Source organism: Leopardus geoffroyi, chromosome A3 (genome assembly GCF_018350155.1).
Source record: "Leopardus geoffroyi isolate Oge1 chromosome A3, O.geoffroyi_Oge1_pat1.0, whole genome shotgun sequence".
Classification (NCBI taxonomy): domain Eukaryota; kingdom Metazoa; phylum Chordata; class Mammalia; order Carnivora; family Felidae; genus Leopardus; species Leopardus geoffroyi.
Window position 1 is genome coordinate 114,927,233 of NC_059336.1, and position 13,147 is coordinate 114,940,379.

Genomic DNA, 13,147 nt, shown 5'->3' on the forward strand with positions numbered 1-13,147 from the left:
TGAGCAAGCTGGCTGCATTCTAGGGGAGGCGTGAAATTTTCTTTTGAGCTTAAATTTCTTTGAAAGCAGATGAAAGAACAGTTTAAACACAGGGATCATGTCTGAATAATCAGCCAAAACCCTCATATCCAATGGTACAGGTTCTTATTCCCAATGCACTTATTTTGGCCCCAAGTTGTTATAGAGGCAGATTTCACTCCTGCTTTTCCATTGGCTTTTCTCTTGTGGTTCCTATGACACTACACTTTGTTCAAATTCCTCCTACTTCCAAGTTGGTGCCCTGTGCTGGCTCCCTGCCGGTGGAGGTCCTGATTACTGCAATGTCCTCCTGGCTGGGGCCTGGGCCCTTCTCCTCTTGCCCTGCACACTCCCCCTAGGCAAGTTCATACCATCTACGTGCCCATAGCACTCACATTTATATCTTCAGCTTTGACCTCTCCTCAGACGTTAGTTTCATATTTCCAACTGCCTACTTGACACCACTATGTGAATGTCTAATCTCAAACTTGACAAATCCTATTTGGCCCCTGACTTCTTTTTTCCCCAGTCTTCCTCCCTCTGAATCAATGGCAAAAGCATCTGCCCACTTGCTCAAGACAAGACCTAGGAGTCACCTGTGATTCCTTCTCTCCTGTATCACACCCAATCCATCCAGAAGAGGTGTCTACTTGACTCCCAAAGCCTACGATGGCTTCTTCATCTTCTGTCAGTTTCCCCAATTACTGCTTGGTCCAAGCCACATTCCCTCTTGCCTGGACCATTGTTTTGTCCTGGTTCCTGTTTCTACTCTTGTCCCCTGGAAACCATTACGTAGCCAGAGCTAGAATGATTCTTAACAAACATAATTAGATCCTATATACTCTTCCCTGATCCAAATCAGGTCATTAAATTCAACTTCCAAGTCACCTTTTCAGAGTGGCTGTTTCTGACCCCTCCAAGTAAGCCACTGGTCACTCTGGGTCCTGTCAGCTTGTACTAATTCTCTACACAGCATTGGCCTCCACCTGGAATTTTCTTGTCTCTTTTGTCAGTTTCCCTACTAACTTCATGAGACTGGAGACCTCGTCTCTCTTCATTGCTCTGTCTCCAGTGCCTTACCATGTGTGGCACGTACTAAGCTCTCAGTAAATATTTATAAAATGGATGAACATATATGCCAGGCACTGGAAATACAACATTTTTAGCAATTTTATTTAACATAAGTCCCAGGAGAGACTCTGAAAAGACAATAATAATGATGATGATAATAATAATAATGTAATATGGAGAATCTCCTCGAACGAAAAATCTTGCATAAATCTTCTATATGACACATTTCCAAATTCGTATGTCCCCACTGGACTTCAAGGGTTTCCTTCATTTAAGAATGTAGTGATATTCCAGTTGGAAAAAAATGTGTTCATCTGTTATTTTATTATTATTATTTTTTTAATGTTTACTTATTTTTGAAAGAGAGACAGAGACACAGTGTGAGCAGGGCGGGGCAGAGAGAGAGACACACAATCTGAGGCAGGCTCCAGGCTCCGAGCTGTCAGCACAGAGTCTGATGGGGTCCTCAAACTCACAAATCGTGAGATCATGACCTGAGCCGAAGTCAGAGGCTTAACTGACTGAGCCACCCCAGCGCCCCATGTTCATCTCATTCTTAATAAATGCTGATTGAGGGGCGCCACGGTGGCTCAGTCGATTAAGCCTCTGACTTCGGCTCAGGTCATGATCTCACAGTTCTTGGGTTCGAGCCCTGTGTCGGGCTCTGTGCAGACAGCTCAGAGCCTGGAGCCTGCTTCGGATTCTGTGTGTCCCTCTCTCTCTGACCCTCCCCTGTTCACACTCTGTCTCTGCCTGTCTCTGAAAAGTGAATAAACATAAAAAAATGTTTTTAAACTGATGATTGATTTGGATTGCAGGCTAGTGTATTAAAAGAGTATGACACAGCTCTTCCATTCACCATGTGCGATTTTGGCTAAATCTTTTAAAACTCTGGGCCTGCTTCGTCCTGTGTTCAGTGCAGAGAATGGAGGGTGAGAAGCCCTTCTGGTTCTACTGGTCAGTTTTCTTTGAAGAGGCTTTTCTGTGAATAACTAGCATTGGTCGACTACCTGTTATGTGCCAAGTATGAGAATGTCAAGGGTGTCATGTGAATTATGTCATTAAATCCTCACCACAGCCCCAGAGATAAGTACTAGGGTGGTCGTCATGATACAGATGAGGGGCCTATGGCTCCCGAGAGGGTTGGTAACCTGGCCAAGGCCACAGTCGGCACTAAGACTGACTTTGTGCAGTGACTGCTACCCCTCGCGACCTGTCGACATGGACTGGCTTCAGCTGGGTCATCTAGAGAGCCTGAGAGCGTTTGTGCCAATGCATATGTCTACGTGGTCTGTCCCTTTTAGGAGAGAATTGCCAAAAGCCATGGCTCCCAGTGCGGGTTCTGCACCCCTGGCATCGTCATGAGCATGTACACGCTGCTCCGGAACCAGCCTGAGCCCACCATTGAGGAGATCGAGGATGCCTTCCAAGGTACGGGCCTGGAGGCACAGCCTAAGGGGTCGAATAGCAGCTGGGGCTTTGCAGAGGTTAGGGAAGGGCCAGAGTGTCAGCCAGGAATGGGTTGGGAGATGGGGCACTGCCTTTTGGAGGAAAGGCTCAGGTCCCCCAGCGTGGTGGCTACGGTCTGCTGGGAGCTTAGCCCTCTCTGAGTTTGAAGAACACTCACATGGTCTGGAGACCTCCTGGGTCTCCTGCCTTAGTGTTCATCTTCCCGAGGTGTCCTTCAGCGCTCGGATGGGGTGGCACTGCCTGGTTGGCACAGGAGGAGATCCTGTGGAAAATTCCACAAAGGCTAGTCACACGGCTTCCATTCTTCTCAGCTTTTATTAGACAGGATTCTGCAAAGGCCACTTAATGAGGAAGGTGGCTGTGATTCTGAGCCTTGGGCAGGAACTGGCTTCCCACTTGGCCTTTTGTGAATGGGCCCAGGACCCTGGGCATGGTGTCTGTGCCTCTGAATTGAACAGAGAAGACTTGCATCCTTTCACCATTTCAATTCCTCATCGACTCAATCAGTTGTATTGAGTCCTATCATATGTCAGGCACTATACAAGGTACAAGGGACACAGGGATGTCCCAGGGGATGAAAGATGGTCTCTACGCTCACGGAGTTTGCAGTCTGAATGGGAAGAGAGATTATAATGTAGTTTGATAAACTCATTGAGAAGGCCATGACCAGACACCAGGGGAGCGCTCAGAAGACACCTGATTCGGTCTAGGCAGTTTAGGAAGGCTTCCTGGAAGAAGTGATAGATGTTTTGAAGTCAGAAATACGAGGAGGAGGACAGGGTGTTCCAGGCAGAGAAAACAGAATATGTAAAGTGAGTATTCAACTGAGCCAGGAGTAAAGTCACAAGCCCCTCACCTGCCCCCGGTGCCTGTGCTGACAATGCAGCTTTGTCCCTTGGCCCACAGGAAACCTGTGTCGCTGCACGGGCTACAGACCCATCCTCCAGGGCTTCCGGACCTTCGCCAGGGTAAGTGGGGGCTCTGGGACAGCTCCTCAAGCAGCGACACTCCAAAATCCCAGTTGGCAGGGTCCAAGGGCCCCTGGAGGAAGAGGAAAAGGGGGGATGGCCAGCTGGTGGATCTACCTGCGTTGGACTCTGTTGTCTTTGTTCAGTCCATGTCAGTAGCTCGAGGACTTCCCTTCCAGGGAAGGCTTGTTCCTGGAAGAGGCACGATGCCCAAGGCTAATTTCCTCCAGGGCATTTGGGTCTGACAGTGCTCTTGTGGCCGGGTGCTGAGCCCTGGTGTTAAGTAACAACCCAGCCCACCCCGCAGCTGCTCCTCTCCTCCTTCCTCTCCGAGCTGCTTTCCGTGGTTGGCACTCTGTGGGGCCTATAAACCTGCTAATGAGATCTCCAGACAGTGTGTGAATCCCTGCAGTGTTCGTACACCTCCGAGGGAGAAGTCTGGGGCTGGCTGTGCGGGCGCTGATTACATAAACATGACACACACCTGCCATCTGCCAGGGGAGGGGGACAGAGGGCTGGCCTCTCCCTTCTTGGCTTCTCTCCCCAGCTTCTACCTGACCCCCCAACAGGGTCGAGTTGACTCTGACCCCAGTCAAACCGTCTCATCTCAATTTAATTTTGGGTTGGGGGCAGAGACAGATGCCTTTCACTGACCTTTCGGGGTGCTACATTAGGAAAAGGATATTGTATCCAGATGACCACAAAGAGTGGAGACACAGACAGAGCCTATGGGAGGGAGGGCAGCCCACTCTGCTGAAGGCGTTTGATGACAAAGAACAAGGAGGTGCGGATTTAAATGAAAAAGATCCAAAGACTCCTCCAGTCTTGGAGTCTGCAGACCTGGGTTCAAATCCTGGTCTTTCACTTACCCGATGTATGACCCTGGGCAATTTCCTTGTTTCTCAAATGGGGATTATAATGGCACACACAATATTATAACGTTATAATAATACATATATAATTATAATAATATTACAAAATTATAATAATGCCCATAATAATTCTTATAGTGTTTGTGGAAAGTACTTCTTGTGAAGCCCTTAGAACAGTGCCTGGCACATCTTAAATATTAAGTATTTCTTCTATCATGCAATATTTGATCTACATAAATTGCTCAAGCTTCCCTGAGAGCCAAGGATTGTTCATCTCGCCCACGTATTTATTTCTTAAGAGGCTTCTCAAAGAGCTACAATCTTATCAGCCCTCCTACTTTCTGAAAAAGTGAAGGGCTTTTGAGTGTAGTAGATGGTTATGTCCCTTCTCAGGGTTGGAGTTTTATCATCGTTGAAATGGTCCTCGACCAGCTGCCAGGCGGTGTAGAGCTGAGTGGCCTGAGCTCGCCAAATGACTCGCACACAGGGTGTGCTCAGAAGCTCATGCACACCAGTCGTTGGAGACCCCTGTCCCCAAGGTCTTATTCAGAGCCTTTGAATTCTGACTTTACCCACAGTTCTAACAAACCTGCCTACCTCATTTTCATGCCCATAGCACACATTAGGTAAGTGAGGAGGATTTGCCGGAAGGAGGCACACTGTTCACAGCAAGAAATGGCACTGTCCATCTAGCAGCAGGGAAGGAAATGGAGGAACAGTAAAACGAGCACAAGCCTAGTAGTCTAGTACGCTGAGAAAAGGAGAAATCTCTCCAGGGGAGAAACACCCAGCCTTATCCAACCTCATTGACATTAGACATTGAGGGAGTGACACATTATTGTACATCCCAGTAATTTATGTCATGGCCATGGCAATGGATTATCAAGAAAAACGATGTCAGGAAGAATGAGCTGACACTTCATCCAGAAGGGTACTTTGGTGAAATAAGTCCTTCCCCCGCCAAGCACCGGGTGAGCGAGGCCTATGGCTTGCTGTATGCAGGTTCCCTCGCTTTGGTTAGGGCCTGGTGATTCTCCTGCATCACCCCTCTCCAGGAAGACAGCTGAGAAGAGACACTACAGGGACATTTATTTCTTCCAGAGGAAAAGGCGAGGCCGTGGTGGGAGGGTCCAGAGGAGACAGCACTGTGACGTCCAAGGCAAGGCTGTGCAGAAGGCGGCTGTGCACGGGGCAGCACGTGCAGGGGCTGAGGCCAGGGCAGGGTTCTCTGTTGGTGACAGATCTGACAGCACTTTCTTAAAGGGCATACTTTCAGCCTCCGTGGCCCTTTGGGGACTTCCCTGGGCCCACTAGTGGGGTGTGACTCATCCCTTGGGAACTGGCAGCACGGAATGGTGTTTCTCATGATTCAAGGGCAGAAGGGCCACCCCAGACCTGCTGCTGTAGAAACTGGCTGCCTTGGAGGCGTGCCCGGGGCAATGTCTGGGAGTTTCTCCCACCTTTGCCTCTGAGCATGATTCCATGATTCCAGAGTGTCTCCCAGGTCCTGAGCTGAGACTCCCGTCTTCTCAGGACGGATCACTCAGGTGGACCCACCCCTTCCCCACCCTCATTTCCTTCGTTCTGGGAGCTCTACCCTGTGCTCTGCCCCTGGCACCCTGAAAGATCTTGAGCTAGTCTTTCCCCAGGGTGATGGGTCATCAGACCTGTACCCATCCTCAAGCATAGGATCACAGCGAGGAAGGAAGTATGTCTAGCTTTTGTGAGGTCATCTGGCACACTGGCTGGACACCTCTTTGAACCCAACACTGGGCCCAGACATGCTTTGAAGGAGCTCCACCAGACCCCAGCCTGGAAAGAGGCCATCCGGGCCCCCTCAGAGCTTGACTGATGTAGAAGTAGAGGCTCTTGGGGGCCCAGAGAATAAAGGGGGAAAATGTTTTGGTAAAGATATGTTTTGGTAGAGTAGGACTTAGCTTTAATAGAGACATTTTCTCAAAATTTCCTGGTGCTTCCAGGAGAGATCTTACTTGTCTAGTCATGAGTGACTTAGTCTCCATCAACCAAGAAAGGGAGAGTGGTTAGAGCAGAGGTCTTCCGTCTGCGCACAGGTCAGTGGAATGGGAGCGGCTGGCGGCTGTTTCTACTGATGCTGGCACAGCAGCAGGCCTCAATTTCGTTGAATATTCACGATCCAGGGTCTGTAGCTTCTGTGAAAACTCTTTGCAAATATTTCTGTGTGAATATCTGTCATCTTTCTAGGATGGTGGGTGCTGCGGAGGAAGTGGGAACGACCTGAACTGTTGCATGAACCAGAAGACAGACCACAAGGTGAGTGGGACCTCCTTTCCCTGGAAGCCTGGGGGCCAATCGCAGATCCAAGGAGCAGCGGACACTCTTCACAACCTCAGCAGTACGGCCAGAAGAGGAAACGTTGATGCCCACCCTGAGCGGGGGGTGAATGTGCACATTAGCCCCGGGGCCTCTGGCGAGACCTCCTTGTTCCTGCTTCCCAGGAGCAGCACGGCCCCCCGCCAAGCCTGCTGGGGTGGGGGTGAGGGGAGGTGCAAACAAGCTCCCTTGGACAAAGGATTGGGTAGATCATACAGGCGTTTAGAGGAGGAGATGAGGTATCACTCATCTGTTCCCTTTCCCAGCAGATCACTCTCTCGCCATCTCTATTCAACCCGGAGGAGTTCACGCCCCTGGATCCCACCCAGGAGCCCATCTTCCCCCCAGAGTTGCTGGTAGGTGATGCCCCGCGGAGAGGCCCCGCTAAGTCTGTGTGTCATGAGCCCCTGGAGACCCACTTTATTCATACCAATGGGGACCTTTGTGTCCTTGTCCTTTGGGTTTTCCTTTCTCCTTCTGACACTGGAGGTCAAGTCCCTCTGTCACATACTCCCAAAGGGACCCACACTTGTCGCACACATGTCACTCTGAGCACAGAGAGCGGATCCCTCCAGGACCCTGTGTAGAGTAACAGGTGCTCCAGAAGCATCTGCCGACGTGGCTACGTCGAATGTAAAAGTAAGTCCCTTAGCACCCATTCTCCTCCTTGCAAGCAGTCCATTATTTTACAAACCAACAACAAAGAAGCAAAGCTGTACTCAGAGGGCACAATGCATGGCTTGCTGCTCTGGTTTAAGGACACTCTCACACCCACCCTCCCACCTTGACGATTCTGCTTCTTCGCTCCCACATTCATGGCAAGGAAAGAATCATGCCTCTCTCTAAGTTCCCGAGTGCAGATTCCCTGGGGGGTGTTGAGCACATGAAGACAGCCTGTGGAGTCCAATGGGACAGAAGGAAGGGCTTTGGGGCAGGCCACCGGCACACCTTTCTCTGGATCGCGTAACCTTGAACAAACTGTCAGTTTGATTTGGGGTTTGTCTCTCCCAGCCCCACGTCACCCCTCACACACTAGGGCCAGCCTCTGCTGCGTTCCCTCCTGACACCCCTTCCTTTGCTACCTCGTCCCCCCCACACCTTGTCCACTGCACCTGCTGGGGACAGCGGGGGTGGGGCAGGGGGCACTGCACTGAACCTGAGCTTTTGGTCAGAACAGTTCAGGTCACCTGGTGGCAGGTGAAGGTCCCATAACCTCCTGGGTCCTTAGGTTCGTCCTGCACCTGTGAAAGGTGGGGCTAACGATGCTTCCTCCCCGGAGGTCTCCTAAAGCCTAAGTGAGATCATGTGTGTGCCACGTCCTCCCTGCCTCAGTACGTGCAAGGTCCCCTCCCTTCTCCCGGGACCTGGATCCTCGTTCTGAATTCAGTATTGAACGAATCAGTAGAAGACTAGACCCCTTTGGGGACCTAAATTCATCAGGGAATGGCCGTAGGAAGGAGACTGTGTGGCAAGAAACTACATTTTCCAGAGGCTGAAAGACACTCCTCAGAAGCAGCTGCGTTTTGAAGGCGAGCGAGTGACCTGGATCCAGGCCTCAACCCTGCAGGAGCTGCTGGACCTCAAAGCCCAGGACCCCGAGGCCAAGCTGGTGGTGGGGAACACGGAGATCGGTGAGAGCGGGGCCGGCCTGCGGCCTGCAGGGGGCCAGTCTGCCTGGGCAACCCCACGCTGGCTGTGTGTCCTCAGAAAACTTACTTTTCCTCCCCTGGCCCTGGTTCCCATTATATATAGGGGGGGATAACACCTCCTCAAAGGGCTGTTCTGAGTATTGGATGAGATCCTTACTGACCGCTCTCCGGAAACACGTCGGGTGCCAGCTATGGGCCGGGAACTGTGGGAGGAGCTGGGCTACCCAGATCAGTGTCTTCGTTCGTTCTCTGGAGTACCTCCCAGTGGAAGTGAGGGGGGAGCAGTGGAAGTCAAGGTTCTAGGCCAGTGACAGATGCTGGGGGTTCTAGAAATGTCATTCTCTTGTCCCCCACTTTTTCTGGGGGGTGATGTGGTAAAGGCAAAGGAGAGATGTGCCAATGTGACTGTGTCTGTGTTGCCCACGACTGTGGCCACCGTCCCTGTTCCTGCCACCACCTGGGATGTGAAGCTTACAATACGTGAATGGGCCAGGGTGGCTGGGGGATGTGTAGCTCTCTTCCCCGGTGCTTGAAGGGATGGAAGCAGAGGTGCCCAGGTTGCTGCTAATGTCCATCTGTTCCTGGAGCTGGCTTGGCCCTTTTCTCCTTTGCTGGCTCCCAAGCCCAGGGAGGCTCCAAGGAGAGGATCGTGGCATAGCCAAGGTCTTAGAGGACCTCTGGTTTCGGGGCAATCGACATACATTTAAGCCGCCACAAGCATCCTGTGTGAGACTCCTGGCTGTTGTTCTGGAAAGAGTCCCCTGGGTCCTGGGTTTTTGTTGGATCTGAGGACACAGAGAGGAGGGCCTGGCTTGGCTCTAAGCTAGCAGAGTACAGATGCGGCCCTGGCCCCGTGAGCACAGGTGTGGTACAGAGACCCCAGCTGCAGTAACATGGACACGTGAGATGTGCCTCAGGTGATGTGGTCCTGAGGGTCTGCGTAGCTGTGGCCCTGGGGTCCAGGGCAGCACGAGTTAAAGTGGAGGACGACTGTCTGGAAGAGTCTTTGATCTCCTTTGACATGTGACATGTTCCTTGTCATGGGTCACCTAACATCCTGGACCCAGTTAGATTCTAATAGATGGGAATCCATAAAAATTTCATGAGCTCCAAGTGAGAGGGAATTTCTTACGACCACTCCCTCTGCCTCACCCCTTCTCCCTTATACATACACGCAGCAGTGTAACCGCTGACAGCCAGGGTAGGGTTGTGGGGAAGCTGGGCATAGAGAGAACCTTGTCAAGACAGGCCATGGATGGCCTCTGTCTGCAGTCTTTATCCTAGGAACCGGTATTCAAACAGGCCAGACTCCGCAAAGCCTGAGCCACCCATCAGATACTCTGAATAGCCCCTGAGAGGGTGGGGAGGATGGGCAGACATTTCTTTTTGAACCTTCCCATCTGTAGGTCTGTGGGAGGGGCTGGGAGGTGCAGAGCTAACCAGGTCTCAGGAACAGAACAGAGGGGCGTCTGCTCACAGACCTTTCTAACTTGACAGAAGGCCGGTAGAGACGTGTGGTCCTGCAAAGTCCTGCTCAGGCAGGTGTCGGGGACCAGGAGGCAGATTTGATGTTTTCTGTCTCAGACGATTTTCCTTTTTGTCTGAATGCTAGACTTTCGTGTTATTAGGACTATTATACCCCAACTCTAAGAATTGTCTGTTCTTAGCTGTGTAATGTGGGCAAGAGCCTCACCTGCCTGTGCCTCAGTTTCTCTTCCTATAAACTGAAAATCACAGTATCTCCCAAGGCTATTGTGAGGATTTAATGAGTTAAAACATGCAAAGTGCTTACACGGGTTCCTGACATATCTTAGCATGCTGCGGCTTCATCTATTATCCCCCACCCCTGCCCCACACACAGACACACACTCACACACACAGGTTAATTCACATTTCATCTCATTTAACACTAAAAGACACGTCAGCAGGGCCTATGGTGGTTCCATGTGTGCGAAGTGTGTATGACAGGATCAAGCAGGCTCTCCTTACTGAAGAGCAGAAAATCTGAAGATGTTGAAGGTCCAAGCACAGAGTCAGAAAGCTAAATTTTAAAAAAAGGAAGCTTTTTGGGTGATAAAAGAAATCAAAAGGCAAAAAAGAATTTCATCTCATCTGAATTCCAGTAGGACTTTTGGGGGGAAGGAGAGAAAGACACAGTTTGCCGGCTGAAAGCGTGGAAACCGCAGTCCTAAGACGCCCACAGAGCATGATGCGATCGTGAATATGTCATAGGTCCTGTGTGCGTGGTGGGAACAATGCCGAGGCCTGCCTGGTAGTAGCCTGTTAACTTCGGGTTTCTTGTTGTTCTCGAGGCATTGAGATGAAATTTAAGAATAAGCTGTTTCCTAAGATGGTCTGCCCAGCCTGGATCCCTGAGCTGAATTCAGTGGAGCATGGACCTGAGGGTAAGGAGGGGTTTGCCCTGAGCCCACGGAAGGCTGGGATGCTGGGGATGGGTCCCTTGGGAGGGGTGGCCGGTGCCAGGAGAGCCTCTCCTCTGGCTCCGCTGCCACCTGCTTCTCCTGGAGCTGCCTTGTGTGGGGAGCAGGGACGCCCTTCATTGCCTTCCTCCACTGAGCATCTGTGGCAGACTGCCAGTGGGCAAGGGGGGCTGTGAGATTCTCCACAGTCATTCTCAATCCTGGCTCCACATTAGAATCGCTCACAGGGGGAGGGGATCAGTGCTGGGAGGTCGTGGGCACTTTAATAAAGAAACAGGACTTCTCCTTCAGAGATCTGATTTTATTGAGATGAGAACCATGGTTTAGAGAAGAGAGCATGCTGGTTATAGGATCAACAGGGCTGTGGTTGAGTCCTGGCTGGTGTATTAGCTGGGTGGCATGGGGCAAGTCACTTCACCTCTCTGGGCGTTAATTTCCTCATCCCCATAAGGATGTGAGAGCTGGTTCATCGTCACTCAGGTACCAGTAAAGCATGTAGGGGCTGTGTGTCCAAGTGTTTTCTGAACTGTGAAGGGAATCGCTGTTTTTCTGCGCATGTGTTCCCAGGCATCTCCTTCGGAGCCTCGTGTCCCTTGAGCTTTGTGGAAAAGACGCTGCTTGATGCAGTCGCCAACCTTCCTGCCCACCAAACAGAGGTGTTCAAAGGTGTTTTGGAGCAGCTGCGCTGGTTTGCTGGGAAGCAGGTCAAGTCTGTGGCGGTGAGTCCCTGTTCAGGAGCCCTAAGGCTGAGGTCATGGGGCCTTTTGTCACAAGGCAGATGCGCTAGTCTGTCCTCTGCTGAAGATCCGGTGCGCCCCAAACTCTAGTGCTTAGAGCTATGTGGGGTGTTTGTTAAAAATGCAGTTTCCTGGGCACTGCTCTCAGAGATTCCGACTCAGTAGGGTTGGGATGGAGCCCCAAAGGTGCTTCTGGGGAAGGGGGCCTGCGGGTCACTCTTGGAAACACATGCTGTGTGCCTCAGTCTGTACCCCTGAGGTTGGCAAGATGGAGTGTCCTGCCCACCTTGTTCCTGAACTTGGCCGAAGCTATCAGCAAGTGGATGAGAGATTGAGCCAAATGTAGTCTTGGACTACCTTTCATCGTTGGGGGGAGAGCCAGAGGTAGACACCCCCAGAGAGGAGGGAGGGGTCCAGCTGTTGACTGTTCACAACTAACTCCAGACTGGCCCCCGGGTTCCCCATTTGCTAGCGGCATTCACACACCCAGGACCATTGGCGGCTCACAACAGCTGATGGTATAGGGTTGGCGGGGGTTGGGGGGGGAAGGAAAGCCACCCCATCCATTCTATTTTGTTGTTTTCAATTAGAACAAAACCCAAAAGAAACAGCCCTCACCCTGTTCCCTCACCCTACCCCAAGCACCTGACACCTCTGATTGTGGCTGAGTAGACAGAAGCTCAAAAAGCTCCCCTAAATTCTCCAGCTGGGTGGGAATCTACTTCCAGGAAGTATTTGCTTGCATCATGTGATAAACCACCTCAACCCTTTCAGAAAACGTTTGGATGAAATTGAGCAGATTTCAAGGAGCTGACCCACATTACCGACGAGTAAATTTTAGAGCTGAGATCCAATCCCAAGTGTTCGGATCTCAGGTTTTGCACGTGGTTCTGGATGCGTGCCTTCAGCAAGCAGGTGTCCCCCACCTGCCCTGTGTTCTGCAGCCTGCTGTGAGAGCAAGGTTTTCCTGGGTGGGCTGGGCTCTCACCCACACTCTCTGCTTGTTCTAGTCCATCGGAGGGAACATCATCACCGCCAGCCCCATCTCTGACCTCAACCCTGTGTTCATGGCCAGTGGGGCCAAGCTGACCATCGTGTCCACAGGTGAGAGCTACATCATGCAGAAGTCAGGAAAGAGGGCCCCACAGGGGAGAAGGCTCACAAGATAGGTGACCTTTTGGAGAGACAGGGCCCACAACTCAATGACCCAGCCGTCCTACGGTTTGGATCCCTGGGAACTGCAAGGGAGATATACCCAGATTGGGGGCCAGGAGAGCCAGACCATTTCCTTATTAAGAATTCCCAACAGGATCTGTCACCTAGAAGCCTTACCTAGTAGTGTGGTAGAGCCAGAATGCACTGGGTCGCCACAGCCCACAGCTGGATTTCAGGGAGTCTGTGAGTGTTTGATAGACATGGCCATTATTAAAAATTGAATTGTAGAAACTTACAATAAAATAACTTACATTAAAAATAAAGGTAATAAGTGCTCAAAATTCATCACGTCCTAATATTTGAGTTTATTTTACTATTGCCCATGCCCTTAGAGTTATTCCCATCTGTTATATC

At 51.1% G+C, this 13,147-nt stretch overlaps 1 protein-coding gene across 2 annotated transcripts in view; it reads left to right on the forward strand.

The window, feature by feature from the left end:
• LOC123581274 (xanthine dehydrogenase/oxidase) overlaps positions 1-13,147 on the forward strand; it is a 59,006-nt gene that overhangs the window by 11,054 nt on the left and 34,805 nt on the right. The window contains exons 5-12 of one of the 2 annotated variants that reach the window (XM_045447242.1): positions 2,394-2,520; positions 3,466-3,527; positions 6,623-6,691; positions 7,018-7,107; positions 8,241-8,382; positions 10,713-10,805; positions 11,409-11,560; positions 12,589-12,682. In XM_045447242.1, coding sequence (XP_045303198.1) covers positions 2,394-2,520; positions 3,466-3,527; positions 6,623-6,691; positions 7,018-7,107; positions 8,241-8,382; positions 10,713-10,805; positions 11,409-11,560; positions 12,589-12,682 — 829 coding nt within the window. The remainder of the gene's footprint in view (positions 1-2,393; positions 2,521-3,465; positions 3,528-6,622; positions 6,692-7,017; positions 7,108-8,240; positions 8,383-10,712; positions 10,806-11,408; positions 11,561-12,588; positions 12,683-13,147) is intronic. The other variant, XM_045447243.1, reaches the window with a different exon arrangement.